The 19,253-nt window shown below is 45.1% G+C and overlaps 1 protein-coding gene across 8 annotated transcripts in view; it reads right to left on the minus strand.

Annotated features, from left to right (window-relative positions):
• The window catches only part of PDLIM5 (PDZ and LIM domain 5), a 132,951-nt gene extending 114,712 nt beyond the window's left edge, over positions 1 to 18,239 (minus strand). For 3 of the 8 annotated variants that reach the window (XM_055794551.1, XM_055794550.1, XM_055794549.1), the window contains exons 1-2: positions 18,099 to 18,239; positions 15,009 to 15,144 (exon numbers count right to left, since the gene is read on the minus strand). In XM_055794551.1, coding sequence (XP_055650526.1) covers positions 15,009 to 15,104 — 96 coding nt within the window. In that variant the 5' untranslated portion in view covers positions 15,105 to 15,144; positions 18,099 to 18,239. Of the gene's footprint in view, positions 1 to 15,008; positions 15,145 to 15,872; positions 15,891 to 18,017 lie in introns of those variants that run through there. The other 5 variants (XM_055794548.1, XM_055794542.1, XM_055794547.1 and 2 more) reach the window with 4 other exon arrangements.
• Between the last annotated feature and the right edge of the window lie 1,014 nt (positions 18,240 to 19,253).

Genomic DNA, 19,253 nt, shown 5'->3' on the forward strand with positions numbered 1-19,253 from the left:
AGACTTTTTCCATGCCTTCTTCCAACATCTTTATGGGTTAGTGCCTTTTAAGAGTATTACAAATTTATAGATTAAGCAATATATTTCCTATACAACTCAGCAGAGGTTCAGGTTACTGTCATCCACATCTCTACTTATTCTGACATTTCCTTGGGATCTTGCCTGCCACACACCATCCCCTATTTCCAAGGATTTCCCACACACAACAGGTACTTGCTAAAACAGCAGAAGACACAACAAGCAAAGCAGCTCTCTGGAGTAATACACATTTCTTACTGGCTGAAAACTTGTCTCCCCCAGATCAGAGGAAACCAGTGAAGCTGGCCCAGGAATTCTTGCAGGACAAAGGAAGCTCAAAGCTTTATTCGTTAAAGGGCTTATTCCACGTAGCACAGCAGTTTGGATTCAGCACACTCATAATGGACAAGTTACAGAAATAAGTGTACATATTCATCCTCCATCTTTTTCATCTGCATATTGCAGACAGAAGAGACCCACCGCCCACTGCCTTCCATCCACCCCATTATTTCACCACTGCACACAGAACGAAGCACTGGGCAGCTTGTTCACACCGCACGTTCGGTAGTCGGAGATCAGCAAAGTAGCAGTTCTGCTCTCCTTTTAAAGTACAGCAGGACGTCGATCAGAATTTCTGGCAAATCACATCTGAGAAATTCATGAGGCCAACGCTCCCAGCTGCCCACTCCTCCCCGCACCGCCGGGGGTGACCCTGCGGCACAGCGGGTGACATGCCAGCTCCTCACCGGTAGCACCCTGCATCCCAACATCTGATGAAGTCCCAAGCAAGACATTCCTGCATACCCCTGCTGAAAGCCCCCTCCACCCTTTGAAACACTCTGGGCTCGTGGCAACTTGCAACGCCTCGTGAAAACTAATAGAAAAATACTTCCCCCAGAGCACAATCTGTCAGAGGAGAATTCATTTACGACTTGGCTGAACAAGTTCCAGGGCACTGAGGGCTTCCTGGCTGGCAGGAAGAATTATTCAAATCCCACCTGATTTCTTCCCCCCACCCCCGCTTTCTTTTACTTTGCTTATGCTGCCACCAGAAGCTGGAGCCATCATTAATAACCTGCCACTTTGCCCTACTTATTTTCCTACCAGTGTTAAATTCTACTACGCATGCCACATACTGTTTATTTCTGAAGGTCTCTAGCACACCAGCTGCTCTGCAATTCACTTTCCTCTACCACATATACGTGAAACTGCATACATTATGTCCCAATAAAACAGCTTTTAGACAGCCAGCAACACTTTGGTCGCTACGTAATAGATTTAAATAGTTGGATTTGAGGCGGTATTCTCAGAAACTTGAAGATTTAACATGTTGTCTTTTTAACTACACATGCAACCCAGGTTATAAAAGATCTGCAAAAAATTGTTTTGGGAATTAGGGAAAAAAAAACCAAACACGAGAAAAATATTTGGCACAGCTCTGTGCCCTAAAGTCCTGAAATATTTATTATGCTACTTGACCATAGGATCTAGTGCTGCCACCCTCACACATTCAAAAACCATGAGTCAGGCCCTAGAAATAAGGAGTGTTTTTTAATCTCACAATCCGAGTGCCAAGATACACTCAGGTTTCGCTAGGTTTTCCAGTTTACTTTTCTTAAATCTTCAATGCAACACTGAGGGATTATTTCAATGATTTAAACTTAATCACATTTTGATACAAGCACATCAATAGAAAGAACTGGGAGTTTAACAGCACCCACCACCACTCCCCTCCCAAAAGTCCACAGTTACTGTGACACCCAAGAATAGCACCAGCATGAGGAGCTCTGGGTTCCTCTATAATCTCGACCGGAGCAACCTTCCTGTGGATCATCCCTTGGCAGGGCTGCGTTAGGAATATCACTCCAGCATGCAGGAAGACAGCAAAAGAGGTAAAAAACAGCTATGGGTGGTCCTGAGTAATGTCTAGCTGGGGTTACTGGTGGGGATCCCAAAGCACTTCCTCCTCCTTATGGGATGGCTGGCAAAACAAACTCAGCTCTGCTGTACTGCAGTGCGGACCCTCTGATGACTTCGATTTTGACCCATTTCAGTTCAAGCCTTTCAATAACAACTCAACCTTTACTTTTCCTCCCAGTGTGAAGAAAAAGGATGGGCATGGCCAAAGGGGTATCTTCTGGGTGAGTTTTAATCAACACTTTGCCTTTAAACTTCATTTATTGCTGAACAGGTATCAACTCAACTAAGTTGCTACTTTCCTTACAATGCAGTTTAGCCCTATCACATTATAACAGCCTCATGGGCACATGAAACCAAACCACTCCATATGCTCTCCTGAATCAGAATGGGCTGCAGTGGCTGAGGGAGGAGAACTGCTATCGTTGCCGTGAAGCTGGGAAAGCAACAAAAATCTTGTGGTGGGCTCCAACAGGTAGCCCCATGCATGGGGCGGTAAGAAACTGAAATATGTACTGAAGTCTCCACACCCAAGGTGGTCATGAGTCTGTCCGGAGACTGAAAGGCAGAAGCCACCTCTAGACCCATCTCCCCACCTCCCATAAGTAACACCAACTACAGAATTTTCTCTGAAGAAGCCAGCAGTGCTTTCTGGGCTGGCAACCCAAAGCGTATGCATGCTGATGATGGTACCTATGCTTGTTCAGAAATCCAGTGGTACCCAGATGCACTCTGCTTCACGAAACAGCAGCTTGTTCCTTGATGCTGAAGGATTTCCTGCAACTGTACCAATAAAGAAAAAGCTGCCATACAGCCTTGCTTTTCTGTTTAAACGGAAACTCAATGCTGGGCACAGTAAAGCCAGGACATACCACAGTCTGGCACAGCAAGGAAAAAATGGAAGGAAAAGGATGGTTACAGACTTACAGTACAGTATTTATGCAATTCAAAAAAGGCAAGAAAACACTGTAAGTACTTATAGCATCTGGTATACAGAGTCCAAAACTTTCATTGTTAGTCATTTGGAGCTTTCTGACATCCTATGTACTTGAGTTTAATACTTTTGTGGGGTTTCATAGGGTGATACCTAACTAGGACTATTCCTTTCATTCCTACCCCATCATACACTCTTCTGAACCCTAAACCCGTTAATGCCACAAATAATAATGGCTTCTGAGTGGCATTTCTCTTAAATGATAACCAACAGCAAAAACACCTGGTAGACTTATTTCAGTAGTAAGATAGAAGTCCTCAGCCTGAGGAAAGTGAGGGGGAACAAACTGAAGGCAGTACAAATAGTGTTCTTGCAAAACCACCTGTCTCTTTACGCTAGAACAGGTGAGAAATTGAAAGACTCAGACCTACTTAGCAAAAACAAAAAATGGCACTAGAAAACCAGCGGATTCGAGTGGTTAGCAACCATAAATGCCAAAGTGAAGTATTTCCTAATCCATTGTTACACATTACATTTCCTAGAATTGAAACTAATATTACATAAATGTCATTGCATGTAAGTCCAAACTCTTTGCATGCTACACCTCTCAAGTCACAAAGCTCATCTTTATCCTTTTATTCTGGATAATATTTTAACTCATAAAGGATCCCCTCTTGTGAGGTCTCACCACTCCCCCATATTCAGATCCCCCCACATCCCGCACCCCACCACCCCCTCCACCCGGTCATACAGGAGTTTCTCTCAAGGGAAAGAGTCCATGCTATAGGATAAAGGCTGATCTGTACTAGGTAATCATCAGGGCAAAGCAGGACAGTAGAAGCTCTCCAAGACCTCATTTGGTGCCACGGGAATATGTTCTGTTGCTGCCTTTAGTAAAGGAGTCCGAGAGCAGGAACAGGGTGATTACTGAGCTAAGTGAACAGGCGCAGGTTAGGATGTGCAATAACACCAAGTACAGCGCTGCTCGCACTGTCAGCGAGTGACAGAATCGGCATTTGGAGTTACCAGAAGCACTCCAGGCACTCCATCCTGTTGATGAGGTCAGGAACCAGTTGACATCAATAGCTACAGCGTCCAAATCGTGTACTTTCACCCATCTGTCTCCATTACCATGCCAAAAGCGTGCCTTACATTTGAAAGGAGGAAGCAATAGGGGGGGGAAAGCCCAGCAGTTTGTGACCTCCTGCTGTTGGAGAAGGCTAAAGTAAAGCATCAACACCAACAGGTTTGTCCTAAATCCTTACTTTGACTCCTGTAATCAGAGTTTCCTGTGAGCAATTTCCAGTTATTTAATCCTACACCATCCAGGACAGAATTATAAACTGATCTGGACCGTCAGCTGCAACAGCAGCAGTTTTCATCAGGTCAGGTATCAAAACAAATCAATGTCATTTGAAGTTCTAATAATCAGCAGTTTCAGCATTTTAAAGTTCAAGTGTAGATGTGTCAATGGAAGAAAATACTCTCACAGAGGAGCTACTCAACCAGCCAGAGTGTATCATGTTCCCTCTGACATAAGAGGGATGGTAATACTTTTACCCAGAGAGATATTGTGAGAATTCAAGTCTCCAGGATTTAAATGCACACCTCCAGGAAGCTTCTAAGTTTTCACAGTGAAAGTCAATTGCATTTCTAGACATATACACAAAATTTATTCTTTCAATCAAAAATACTCATCCGTATTTTGTTCAGGAGCTCAATTATTTTAGTCAATAGTTCAGAAAAGCTACCCCCAAAAGGACGTGCTCCGAGGTACTAATCTCTAGTTTGAGAGTGCAATAATCGCACATCGCTAAGAGAGGTAAGGGGATAGAGCATCTCTCCAGCATTTCCAGAGCAAGAGGTAGTAAAACACCACCACATACCTAATACACAAAGTCTCCTCATCCCCAAATGCTACTAAACCACCTGATTTAGCCCTATAGTTTTAGTGACAGAGGTTGACTGGCTGGTCAAAGGTCTGGTTTTAATCTAGCTCTCAGGATGTCAATAGAAATCTCTCCGCTAGCCAGTTCTCTTACAGCTAACAACCCCTGGCTAAAGCACCTTTGACAGAAAGCAGACAGTTGGCTGGGAAAGGTCAATTGTCTCCTCCAAGCAAGTCAAAGTTTCTTTCCTTCTGGTAACAGCAGTCTGAAGGCCCAACACTGCAGGGTGCTGAGCAGCAATACACAGCAACATCGGCTGAGCCTTAAGCAAGTATCATCTTACGGAAATAATTTCTATGCTTAAAATGGCACTTTTGCTCAAGTGTTTGTGTAGCACCGAGACTTCAGCTCTTAGCATGTACAGGATTACACTCAATCTGCACAATAGCAACATAATTTAATTTACAAATTGAATATGCTCTCAAAGGAGATTCATTGTAGCAGGAGCTTACATGACTTTTGCTTATAGCCAGTTGCCAAAATACGACAGCTGGAAAGTGAAGAGAATAGACCGTATCCATAGCTGACAAAAGCTGTAATTTAATAAGCATTCGGTGGCAGTTCTTACAGCTTAGTATGCTGACAGACATGTCCTAGCAAGTCTGGCTTCCACACTTCTAGACACTATTGTCCCCAGGTACCTGCCCCCTACCACAGTGCCAGCAGCCCCGGCTCCCCCAGCCAAGCCTGCCAGCCAGAGAGCGCCTCTGCCACACCAGTGCCACCCACTATCCCTGCTTAGGGCACTGGCAGAGGAAGAGTTTCATCCGTGGAGCTGGCTTTGAGCTCCGACAGGGAGATGCAAGCACTGGTTTTCTTCTGCCAACCTTCTTCAGCCAGCGATTACCACTGGCCGAGGGGTGGGGGCCGGTTCACATAGAAGTGTGTTAGGTATTATGTGAGCTTATTCCCATTTTCGTTAATTGCCAAGGCATCGGGGTTTCTTCCCCCCCACACACCTCTGTCCATTAAGAGGACAGGAACCCAGGCTGCCAGATAGGATGCAGTGCTGCCTGCTCTCACCCGCTGCTGCTTCCTTCAGCAAGGCTGGCTGTGTCCCTCGATCACTACTACTATATTTGATGAATCCAGACAAAGTCCCTCACAAAGAACTAGTACATTGTCCCCTGAGGGTTGAATATATTCTGCTTGCCAAAATACCTATTTGGGGAGGTGCCTTTTCATTCCTGAATGATAGTTACCAAGCCACGTTAAACACTAAGCAGAGAACACCCTCACTTGATCTGGACTCAAAACACTGTGATTTGACAGTGAGCTGCAGAAAGCCAACAAGAAACAAGAATTTACTCTACCAAGATGTCCTTCATGCTTAAAGCTTTACAAGCCTTCTATTTCCCTATCAGGCTAATAAAAGTGAGACCAACCCAACTTCCACAAGCTCTCTGGCTTGTAGATTTCCACCGATTTTTTGTTTGCTCTTCTCTTCTCCCACCACCCACCCCACACACCCCCTTTAAAGGCATTAGGTAAAGAAAAATAGAACGTCACTGAAGGAATTGTTTAGATACATGAGCAAGTTGGAGACAGGCAATCCCATTAGTCTACCTCTCCATGTCTTTCACACGAAGCCAAGCTATGTCTAGAACCACAAAGAGAAGAGGTAAAAGTCACTGGCAAGGGAGACTCCCCCTCCCCCACCCTCCCTAATAAATACAGCAATTTTGGCCTCTTACTTCACAGGAAAGAAAGAAAAGTTTCATTTAGTAGCAGCATTGGACTCAGAACTAACTACAGCTGGCTTGTCATATATAAGATGTACATTAGAAAGAAAAAGTTTTAACAGCAGATATTCTATAAACTTTGAGATTAAGCTGCCCTGGCTGTGGCAGCACTTGCACAGCAAAGCTGCTTTTTTATTTTTTTTAAGTGTTCTGAACAAAAATGTTCTACAGCTAGAGATTCTACCAAGGTGACATAATATTTTTAATAACAAAAAAAAACCCCTTTATTTATGTCTGCATTTTTCACATTTACAGCATTTTGCCTTCACTCTACAAATTCCTTCTTAAAAATCTGAAGTGCTATTACTACAATATCACACTTCAAGGAGACACTTGGATAATTTTTTCCACAGGTTTAATAAATTTGGGGTATAAGAATATCTAAAGATGATCTGCTTAACAAAGGCTTAACAAACATGGAGTTTTACCTTTCTGAATTCGATACACTCTACATTAATCCATGCTTAGCATCTAAATCATTATTCAAGCCTTCAAAAGAACTATGAAGTAATTAACACAAAATGTTTCTGTTGCCTTCCTATGGTAAGTACTTCACATTGATCGATCACTTGTTAAGGAAGGAGCTAGATACCACATTAGGTCATCCCTTAATATAGACCAGGGTAAGCCAAACTCTTTCATATCCAGTTAACATGCAAACCATTTGACCTTTCCAACAGGACTAAAGACGCAGCAAGATCCACTTTTTAGCCTATGAGACTTCACACAAGGCATTACATTTTACTTGCTCTGATACAGGCACAGCTGACAGCAATTGCCAGAGTTCATACTTTCAAATACTTTCAACTATCAGATGCCATTTTCTCTTGCTTTTACTTTTACTAAGCTTAACTGTTTAAGCTGAAGTTTCTAACACAAGACTAACTCAGAGTAAGATGGCAACTACAATTACAATAATCCATAATAGGAAAATATTATGGACTATTCTACTTGAAATTTTCTGAACTACAGTAAAAGAAAAACCACCAGCCTCTTAGGGAATGCTTAGGATCTTCCTGGTTTGAGTGGGGACTCAACACTTGGTACATATCTTGAAGCTCAACAGAGTATAGGCAGGAGTCACCCAGCTGTCACAGAATTAGTAATTTCACTCCAAGTTTTCTGGACTGTAAACACTGAAGACTGCTGTCTTCCCTAATAAGTAAAAATAAGTGACTGACTACAGAAATCTCTTTGTGCTCTGTGGCTCCTTGATCAGTAGTTTTGGTGCACAGTTTATTCCATCAGTGCAGCACTTATTTATCTGCTTTGAGGATGTGCGTTGTGATACAGTCTTCAATTTATAACACGCTATTTTGTCCCCCTACTACCTCTCTACTTGGGTCAGCATACGCAAGAGGCTATGTGGTGGGAACTGCACTGGTATCTTGAAGTGTCAAAAGATGCAAAGGTACTGTGTGGGGGACACTACCTCATTAACTGACAGTGCTGAACAGTGAGTGACAAATGAAGCAGAGAAGGGGAAAAAGAAAGTGGGAATACCCCTGTGCAGTGCTACACAAGTCATTTAAATCAGACTTTTTACAGCCTGTCCAGTAAGGGTGGCCTTCATTCCCCACTTGAAACCTTAGGTCTGTTCTGCAGAAGTGATTAGTGGCCACAGACACGTGCAGCTAGCTGGTATCTGAGCAGCAGCCTGCCCTCCTCGCAGCTGTACCAAACCTCACAGCATCTGCATTTTGTTTCTCTCTTGCTACTTCTCCCTGAACTTCATTTCGATATGTATCTAGTTTTAAGCAAGTCGTTAGAGGCTGCTTTTGGGGTATACACATAGCACAAGCTCCTAATGCCTTCTTTCCTCACACACACACACACCCCCTTAGGAAGAAGGGATTGAATTGCCACAGCGCGGCACTACCAGCATGACCATGCTCCTGAAGAAAACCCTTCAAGAACAGTTCCTGGAAGTGAACATAATTACAAACCTGATTTATCAGCAAACTTGTCCTAGAAGACCATCACAGCCCTAATCTAAACCCCTATAGCCCACAATCGCCTACCGACATACTTACAGCAGTAGCTTGTTTGCATCTAAACCAGGCTAGTGGAGTTAGTGATACTCCCACCAAATGTCTTCAGCATCTCTCATCAGAGCTGCAGGACAGTACAAATTCCTTAACACAAGCAAGGCTTTAAGTCAACATGGTAAGTGAAGCCACTTGCACCTCAAAGGACTCCGTGCCCAAAGTTCTTCGCCTTTTTCTTCTACCCATGTTAACACTTCTAAGAAAATACCCCTCTCCACAAGTAAGGGAGCCTGAACAGATACTTTTGTTACATTTCCCTTACTCTTACTACCCTGCAGACTTGAGTCATTCAAAAACTCGTGTAACATCGGCCTTAGCAGCACCCTCCTTTCCTTCCGTCTCTATTGTAACAGCCACCTATGGAAGTAAATGTACTTCCATTTCTCATATTTATTCAAACAAACCTCAGCCTCAATATTTTTTTTTCTTTTTCCACCACTGGCAGGAGGAACATCACCCTTCCCACATTTCCACTGCTTGAGGCACATGAGAGACAGTTTTCTCTCACACTTTCCCTTATATTGATAACATATGAAATCTATTCTTATTAATTCAAAACAAAAAGAAAAAAAAAAAGTCAACAATGTTATCTCCTGGCTCCATACCAAAGCCAAACAAACAAACCTTTCAACACTACGTCTATTCTCACAATGCGTTCTGATAGGCATCGGCCAATGAATAATGAGAAAACCAGTTACGCTAAAAATAGCCTCTCCGAATGATGGGGAAGTCGACAGAAGTTGTCAGGCCTCCAGGGCCAGATACTTACAAAGAAAACATGCCTGTTTTTTTTGCAGTTACTATTTAATAAATGGTCCTGCTTTTTGGCTTCTGGAAGGACTGCCAATTTTGCATCTGCTCTGAACATCTAATCAAGTGTTTATTTTTTCATGACATCTGTCTTTGAGAAGCAGACACTGCAAACAAATACTTTAGGTTTTTCATCATGAAGTATTTAGCTTGTACTCCTCAGACTGTAACTAAACTGTCACTTATAAGAGGAAAAAGAGTTACCAGCATTTTTTAATGTTAAAAGAGTATGTTCACACATCACATCAGATATCGCTTAGCTGCAAGGTCTTTGGTTCTTTTTCCCCCAGTACAGCCAGCTTCACTTCTGGGGGAATGACATCAGTAGAGGAACTATTTTAAAGTAAGTTTGCTTCCTACTTGGTCTGAGGAGGTTTTCTGACAAATAAGGTCACAAACAGACAAGATGCAGACACTTTTCTTCTGCCTCTTCTCCCCCACACCCTCCCTTCTTCCCAGCCCCACTCCACTGATGATGGTCTGTTGTGCTTTTTCACATTGCATAACAGAATAGACATGGGAAGGAAGACAAATGGTCAGGGGAAACATAGGCCTTTTCCCAGTTTTCAACACAAAGACACCAGACAGCAATGGAAAAAGAGGGGCAACTGGGAAATTATGTCGGTACCAACTGATCTCTTTTCATCTTGAAGTTAAAGTGAGGAGCTCTCAAAAGGAGGATGTTGCTTGCAGGCAACTGCGCAAACTCTGAAGCACTAACCAGCACTCAGGATTTCAGAAAACTAACTGATATTAAACCACTTATGCAGCTGAGATCTTTACAATTGCCCATATTCCACTCTGTTCCAAAGAAAAACCTCTGCTCCTTCAGACCTCGCTGCAGAGAGGATACAAACTTTGGCACTGGTAGCTCATTTGTCATTCTCAGTATTTTTTTCAGTAAACTACATCTTGTAAACAGAATTAAACAAAACAGAGTAACACTTCTTGCTTTATGTCTTGGCTAATCCCATCCATTTCATAATCACTGATAGTTCTTGTAAAATGCCGCGCTTACTGCCACAGGAGCAGGACCGGCAGGTAAGCGCTGTGATCTCCACCGGTACCTCTGACCCCATGCCACTTCAGCTGTATCTTGTGCAAACCATCACAACTTGGTAACAAATCAAACCAGCACAGAGAGGCCAGCAGCTGCCAGTTAGGGCTTAGTTAGTAGCTCTCACTAGCTTCCAGGATGAAGCATAAAGTTACTGACACAATTATCACCGGCCAGGCCAGCAGTTGTTCCAGTGTTTCTCTCCTATTTCACATCTCCATTTCCCCAAGTCCCCCACTGCAATAACTTATTTCATACTTACACAAAACTTTATTTTACTGGAAATGACGCATATGGCTTAATAAAATTCACACAAACACAAGGGCAAGAGGCTCAGCCAGACTCCAGTCAAAGCTGACATGCTCTAGCTCTATTCAAAGCATCATTTTCCTTATTATTTTCACAGATGTTAATGACTTTAAAATAGCTTGCTTCCAAATATTAAGGCAGCCAAAAGCCAAATGCCTGAATAAGCAAACACTGTGCAAAACCATCCATACACACTCCATCCACGTGGACAGCTTGCTGAGTAACCATATACATACCTGGGCAGCAAGAAAGGAAAGTGGGAGAACAGAGACAACTCCTCCGATAGTGACCTCCCAATACCAGCATGAAGAATGCCAATATGCTCACGTGGGATGAGAACTGAGCAGCAGATGTGCTGCACATGCATTCCCTACTTCATCATATGGTGGGCTGCTCCTCCACCTACTCCCTCCCTGGGTGTACCGCTGGCTGGCAGATTCATTATCACAAGTCTCCCATCAACAACAACACAGGAAAACATACTTGAAAGAGATGAAACAATGAAAACTGGAAAACTGCACAAAGAAGGGGCTATTTCTAAGGGGGGTGGGGGTGGGGGGTGGTGGTGTTTGTTTGTTCTGGGGTTTTTTTTGAAAAGGCAAAGTGATCAGTGAAGCAGGAAGAAGTTGGGGGCAGGAGGGGGATGACCCACAGTGAAATATGTTGTAGAAAAACAGAGCTGTCAGTCAGGTCAGGCATTTCAAGAAGGCCATATTCCATTTAATTCCTACTGGAGAAAGACAGATAACAAAACATCTTCTGAAAGTAGATGGCTAGACTTGCCAGCAGGATTGAACAAAATACAAGAAAACATCCTATGTATTTTCATGAGGTGGGAGGGTATATATTGCACAATAGGCCGCATTACTATTCAAACTACAGTTTCACATCAGTATTTCCTTGTTTCTAGTAGTAAACACTGCCATAAAACAAAGACAAGCACTGTTTAGACTGCACCACTGACAGGCTACAAACATTTCAAGCATACATTTAGAGCAATACCTAAACCTCTCACAGGTCATCACAACATAGTCAATGTATCATCAATATCAAACGCTATTTGTTTCAATCTGCAGGGAAAAGCAGCTTTAACAATTCCAATGCTGCAGTAATGCTTATGTTAATTAAGTACTGGGTACTAACCAACTACCCCCAAAACAAAAGCAAATATAATGTTAATTCAAACTCTAAAGAAGTGTGTATTGTTTTTAAAGCTACTGTGTTGCACATAAGCAACATGGATCATGCTGTAGATACCATTAACCCCAAATTCTGTAAATATAATACTTAGCACGGGCAAGAGCCTCTCCAGGAATCCTGCCTAGCAGTGTGTTTAGATTGCTTTATCTCCAAAACTGCATTTCCTTATTTTGATCCAGCAGAAACAAACTCTTGCACAAACAAACCTAGAAGTCAAGAATCTATTGAGTGCAGACCAATTTTATTCCCAAACTGCACATATTCCTAGCATCAGTAGGATTTATCCAAGACCACAGATCCACGCGGGTATCAGCAACAGCAGATCCCTTATTATTAGCAATCATGATTAAAATCAAAATAATTCAGCTGCAATTACTTGGTCCGATACTCTTTTTTGACCCAGCTTCTGTTTAGCAGAACATCCTGCAACTTGGACATAAATTTTGTGTGGAAATAATTGAGAAACGAGGAGGACCCGTGTTGTATATCCAACACTCAGTGTTGTGACAATGCCTCCCAAATCTATCAGGTGGAGATGCCTATTAAGTAGCTGCCTTCTCAGTGGTCTGTGTTGATTCTGAAACAATCAATTCACTCATATGAAAACAAAGCCAGATGACTTACTAAAAAAACTTTCTCCAGGGAACCATACAAGATCTTAATCTATTCAAATCATTAGTAAAAAGCTTTAGAAATGGGTGTATTTTCTGTGCTTTGTAAACTGTACTTTATTTGAACTTACTTTCAAGCAGTTTCAACTAAAGCAGGAAATTAGCCCCAGCAGTGCAGCCAGATTCATCCTCAGCAGCTAGAGGACAAATTAAAAACAAAACCAAACCAAAGAAATCCTCCCTGCCAAAGAACATAATTCTGCTGTCTCATTACTGTTTTGCTAAAATAATTCAATTAGCAGTCTTCAGATACAGGAAGGCATTTATGCTTCATCAGGAAAAGAAGGGCTGGGGGGTGACTAGTACATGCTGTTCTAGCATACCAGGAACATGGCATTGAATTCTTCCAGCTATCGGGCCAAAGCTGGATTGGCATACCAGAACTAAGCACTTTTTTGATCCAAAGGCCAGAGAGATAAATACCAAGCAGTCTACTTATCTGCATGTTCTTAATTGCAAATAAGAAACAGTCCAGCTGAGGTATAATAGGTTAATTGAGCATTGTGCTTCCCCCTCCCATGCACAAATTAAAGTTCTAAAACCACCCTGGTCCCCATCTTTTATTACATCTGCTTTTGTGGGCACTGACATTTGTTATTAGGGAATCCCATAACTGAGGCTTTTATACGTAGCTACTTAGGCCACTTCCCCAAGGTTACTCTGTGCAGCAGCATATTTGATTCCTGCAACACAGTAGTAGCCTAAGCGAATTTCAACGTACGTTTCCTCTTTAGAATGTTCTAGATGGGAAGCCTGCTTACAGCAGGACTGCACTCAGATCTCCAGGACAGCAGAGGTGCCTACAAAAAAGTGCTACCCTTTCCCCAAACTAGTTGTTTACTATAGTTTACTGTCTATAGCGCTTAACTGCTCATCAGTACCATGCACAAGTACCGATGCAAGCAAGAGTCTATGCTTTCGCAATCCTTGTCGTGAGAGCACTTCTACTGACAAATCAGAAGAGTGCTATCCACATCCCCAGGTCACATTACTCGATACTGTAGGAGTAACAAGCTACTGAACAAGAAACTGAATTACAGTTTAGCTTTAAAATCCCCAAAATTTTGGAATAAACTGCTCCTCAACCCCTTTTTGACTCAGGTATCTGCTGTATTTGTCTGTAGGCAGGCATTCCTACAGCTCTCCAGTCCATTTTAGCCATATAAAAATAATATTCCAGAGCCAAACTGTATTTTAACTTCACCAGCATAATCCACAAGTGGATAGGATAAGCCAAGTCTAAATGAACTGGCAGAGTTTGAATTGCTAGTTGAGATTAGCTAAAAATATTGCCATGATGCATAAACCCAAATAGAAACCTGCTCCGTCTCCCAGGGCAGTATCAATTCTGCAGTCCCAACAGGTGTAAAAAATAATTAATCTTTGTCACTAAACTATACAAATATGCAGGAGGGAGAGGAGAGCTGCAGACAGGGAAGGGGTCATTTGTACATAAATGCTTTCACACTGCAAATCAGATTTGAAGGTTCCAGAGTATATGGAGCCATCAGAAGCCAATTTCTTCACCCAGAGAATTCTAATAATCCTATAAATTCAATACTGCAAAGTTCATCCCCGTATTTTATATGTGAAGTGCTTCAGCCATCTGAAGAAGGCTTTGAAACCCAGCCCATGCTGAAAGGCAAGCCTTTCCTGAAAACGTGGCTTTAAAGTAGAAAACTAGATAGTGCCTGGGTACAAAGATCACATTTGTTTTGACTTAGTTCCTCAAATCCTTTGAATACCACTTCAGAGCACATACTCCATGAAATGCTGATGAGAAACTGGCACGTTCATTCAGGCACACATGCATAGACTGCTATTTACAACTACTGTCACTTAAGTGCCTTTTTATTGTAAATAGTGGGATTTGCAATAACAGACACCAGGAGATCCTCAAGCTGCTAAGAGCTGCTGAATAAACAAGGGTTTCATGAGTGACTTTTCCCTGCTGCCTCCCATTTGAACCGCACAGGCTGAGCCCTGCGCACAAAATTGCTTGTCTCCTGCCAGCCTCTGCACCTCGTGTCTTCGGGGTGGGAGCAGGGAGGGGCATTCAAGGGCGGTTTCTTTTGTTTGTCACATAAATAAATGCAGATCAAATAACCATTTCAAATGAACACATCCTTCCTAAGATAATTTTGTTGGAGCCTTCAGACAATAAAGATTCATTTTCCCGGCTTCTCCTATCGCACCCCCATCACGCACACCCCGGTCCCAGCCCTCTAAGCCACAGGACAAGCTGAGCCCCAGCATCTCTAATTAACAGCTCTGCATACTTCTGTCTGAAGGCTGCAGGTCAGCCACAGCATAACAGATACCCACACGCAGGCAAAGAGGCAAATGCACTTACTCGAGAGATAGACAGCGGCACGTTGAAATCCTTGCCCCCTTGAAGTCTGAAACCCCAGGGAGCCGGGCCGACCAAAGACACGCTGTAGTTGCTCATGATGTTTATTATTCAAGGATCAAATCCAAAGAACCGATGCCTACAGAAGAGAATTAGAGTTTTAATTTAACGATGATAAAAACAAAAGGCACTGTCTCCCATTTTGAAAGTCCCCTTTCTTTGCCCATGTTCTCCTCCATAGTATAAAGACAGCCAAAAAAACACACCAGATTTGTCGTTACTTGTAGTTTTATTCCTCATGTGTTGTTCTCCTCCATAACCTGGAAAGAAATATAACTAGGGAACTGGTAAAATGGACTTGGGACATTGAGAACTTCTGGTGCTGAGATGTTTGGCATCTCCTTACTTACAAAAGACTGGGGGTCAGGGGGAACCACCCAACATTATTAAAGCTCATCTTAAAAAAAGTCAATGCTGAGACAAGGATGAATTGATAGTATCCCTTGAATCCTAGTATGGAAGAAATTAGCACTACTAGCACATTCATTTCTAACAAAATGAATATCATATGCTGCCATGTCATCAGCTCAAAGCTTGTTTCTAAATACATTATGTCTCCACAGTTTCAAAACGATGTCAAAACATCACAGCTTTGAAGTTAATCAGAAGAAAATAAAGTCTCTGGAACATTTTTATTTTTATAGCATAGCTTCATAGTGGCAGAACGATGCTACAGACAAAACAGATATTAAAATCAACCCTCAAATAAAAGCTGTGAACTAATGAAAAATACCCACGGCCACAACTCAATGTCGAGGGAGCAAAACCCAAGCATCTCCCTCCCCACACGTATGGGTAACAAATTACCTTTAAAAGGCAACCCAGGCACCGAATCGCCGTTCAGCGTCAAAGGTAAAGGCTTCAGTTTCACCTCAGATAAGCAACGTTACAATGACATCTTAGGTAGTGGGTGCCATCTATTTTTGTATGGTAGAAGCCAGGCAGGAGCACACCAGGGCTGCTGTAAGACTACACCGGGACACAGGCAGATTCCATACTCTATAGGGACATTTAAGGTGGACCTTTAGTCAAGCAGAAGCAAATGGGCTGCAAATCTCACCGAGCTCTGCAAAGCCCGGTTTGAGCTGTTCATACACTGCAGGGGGACTGTGTTATTTTTTTGGTCACGGGGGATTTTTGTAAGTGCAGCCTACCCTCACGGACCACTGCAGCAGGGCTGCCACACAGCCCCCACCGGTGCAGGGATGGACACATCATGTCACTCCCCACTTGGTAACACAAGTTTCTGGGTTCACCTCCCAGAACCACAGAGATCCACTGCTCTCAGACTTCTTTCTAAACCAAATGGTAAACGTTATGCACACCGACAGCTACTCAGGTAACCAGAATGGGGCTGCTGGCATTGGGCAGAACAGGATATGTATTAGGAAGCAAAATTCAGAGCTGGTAGCAGAGGTGCCTGGGTACCTGCGCAGTTCCTGACATGCCCCTGCCTCTTGGCATCCAGCAGTGGGGCAGCTCTGACCCCAAGTGCCGATTCAATCCTTCCTTAAAAGTCTCAACGAGCACCAATGTACAGAGGGGGAAACACACACCACTGGGCTTCTATGTGGCTGAGTAAGAAAAGTAACAAAAAGCCTCCACCAATTTTGAGCTAGGACTCTTAGTGGGGTGGCTCACCACTAAAGCAAGAAGCGTGAGTTGCTCCGTACACCAAATTCCTTTAGAAGGAGAGGGGTTTATTTAGTCACAGATTTATTTTCATATGAAAATATGATTTTTTTTTCATTCCCTCTAAATGAAATCCACCTCAGTGACAGGTCCCTATAAATTAGAGACTGCAGAAAAGCAAGCCACATCTAGTGACCAGCACACATGCAGGTCATCAGCACAGGCTTTACCTGCCCGCTGAAACTGAAGGACTGGTATATTTGTTTGTTATTTAAACAAAGTAACAGCTAGTTACAATCACAGACCTAGGAAAAGATACAATGATATTAGAAAAGGATACTGTTCTTTTTCACTTGTAGCAACTAGGGGGAGAGGGGGGGGAGAGCCTGCATGCTGAAATGCCATGCATCACGCTCAGCATCACTCATCTTTCCCTTCTCACCCCTCGACTCTGCCATGTCTGCATCTCCAGCCTTACAGACACACCGGGAAGAAACGGCAGACAAAGGAGGTCCGTTCGAAGTTTCATTTAACAAATTCCTTAAAACACGCTACAGCAACAGCTGAAAGTATCGCACCCACCAGCCCCGTTTCACGTGGGGAGAGCATTGCGCAAACAAACCAGCTAAGGGTGAAATTGTGCAATTTTCATTTAGATGATCAAACGCTTGGTGGATCTACCGCTGGAAAGGGGGATTTCAAAATCCAGGCTGACACGCTCGCCTTCACCGCTGCCCGCCGGGCCGGCCAGGGAGCCCCCCCGCCCCGGGAAGGGGGGGACGTGCCGGGGGGCGGCCAGCGGGTGACCCCCCGCTCAGGGAAGGGTGGCCGCGCCAGCACAAGCCCCCCGCGCCCGGCGGCTCCCCCTTCGCCCAGCTCCCCCGCCAGAGCCCTCCAAGTGCCCCGGCACGAGCAGCCCCACGGCTGTCGCAGGCCGGGGGAGCAGACAGCCCCGCAGCGCGCTGGGTCTCTGCCCACGCCACCCCCGCAGCCCCACGGAGCCCCGCAGGCAGCCCGGAGCGCAGCCCCACGGGTGCCACCGAGCCTGGGGACCGAGGCACTCCAGAGCCCCGTGCCCGAGCAGCCCCCCGCACCCCTGCACACTCGGCCCAGGGCAAGGAGCCCCGCAGGTGCCCCGCAGCCCAGGACAAGGCACCCCATGAGCGCTGCCAGGCGCTGCCCCCGCGACACTCGCGCCCCACCGGCAGCCCCAGCCGGGCGCTCTCCAGCCCGTGGCAAACCGCACGCAACGCTTCGAAGAAAAAAAAAAAAAAAGAAAGAAAAGAAAAAATAAATTAAAACTTTAAAACGCCGTCCAACCTGCGGACTTTTTGCTCGCTGCCCCCTTTTTTCCCTTTTTTTTTTGCCCGCCCGCCCCACCGCGGCCGGGCCGGCACTCACCCGGCGGCGCGGTGCAGGCGCGGAGAGGCGAGGGCACCCGCGGCGCGACTGCAGGCGGCGGCTCCGTCCCCCCGGTCTTGTTTTCACTTCCGTCCCCCGCCGCTCCTCCCCCGGCACGGCACGGCACGGCACGGCACGGCACGGCCCGGCCCTGCCCGGCAGCGCCGGGACGGGGCGGCGGTGTGCAGAGGAGCAGGGGCTGGAAAGGCTCAAAAGCACCGTCCCCGGGCGGTCCCGATTTTTAATATTTTTTTTTAATATTTTTTTTTTTAAATAGGGACGCGCACACTTGGTCCCCCTTTTGCTTTACGCACATACAACTGAAGGCGCACCTGTGGAACGCGGGTGGCGAGCGGGGAGGGGGTGCTGGGTCTCCCCGTGCCGCGCCAAGCCCCCGGCCTGAGGGCACGGGGAGGGGGGAGCAGCCCCCCAAAGCGCCCCCCTCCCCCCCCGTGTTTAATGTACAATCCCCTTAGCACAGCCCCAGGTAGGCTGCGACAGCTGCAGCGGCAGGGGACCCGACGGAAAGGGGGAGTTCGGTTTGCTCAGCGTGGTAACGCGAGGGGTGACGGGGCTGTTCTTGCCTCCCGGAGTACATCGAAGTGGGGGACAGCAGCGGGGCAGAAGAGCTGTTGGTTCAAGCTGAAAGGCGATGCTGGCAGGAGGACAAATGGCTGTGAATAAATTCGGCTCAGAAAATAGAAGGAGTCCGCCAGCCAGGAGGGCAGGGAGGCTTCTGGCACAGCCACTCCCTAGGAGCGGGTGCAAGAAATCACACTTGTTCTGAGGTGATGCTCAACCAGACGACGTTAGGCGATGTGTTACCTGCGAGCGGGTGCTGGTTCCCCCGGGGCTGTGGGTCCAGAGCCCACACGGTCCCCACTCCCAGGCGGGCCGGGCTGCGGGAGCTGCCACCCGGCAGGGAGCAACGGGGCAAAGCAGGGCAGCCGCACCTGGGTGACATCGCGCTGCCCCTCACAGCACAGGGTCCTGCCACACCTCACCTGTGTCAAATGTCCTTACAAGTAAAAAACGGCTGTGAAAGAAATGTGCATCTAGTTAACAGCACCTTAGCACTACAGTTCGAAGGACTTCAATCCCCTCTTCAAGCATGGGTTTATTGTGGTGCTGAAGATCGCTTTAAATTGTTCCTCA

Source organism: Falco peregrinus, chromosome 2 (genome assembly GCF_023634155.1).
Source record: "Falco peregrinus isolate bFalPer1 chromosome 2, bFalPer1.pri, whole genome shotgun sequence".
In the NCBI taxonomy this organism is placed as follows: Eukaryota; Metazoa; Chordata; class Aves; order Falconiformes; family Falconidae; genus Falco; species Falco peregrinus.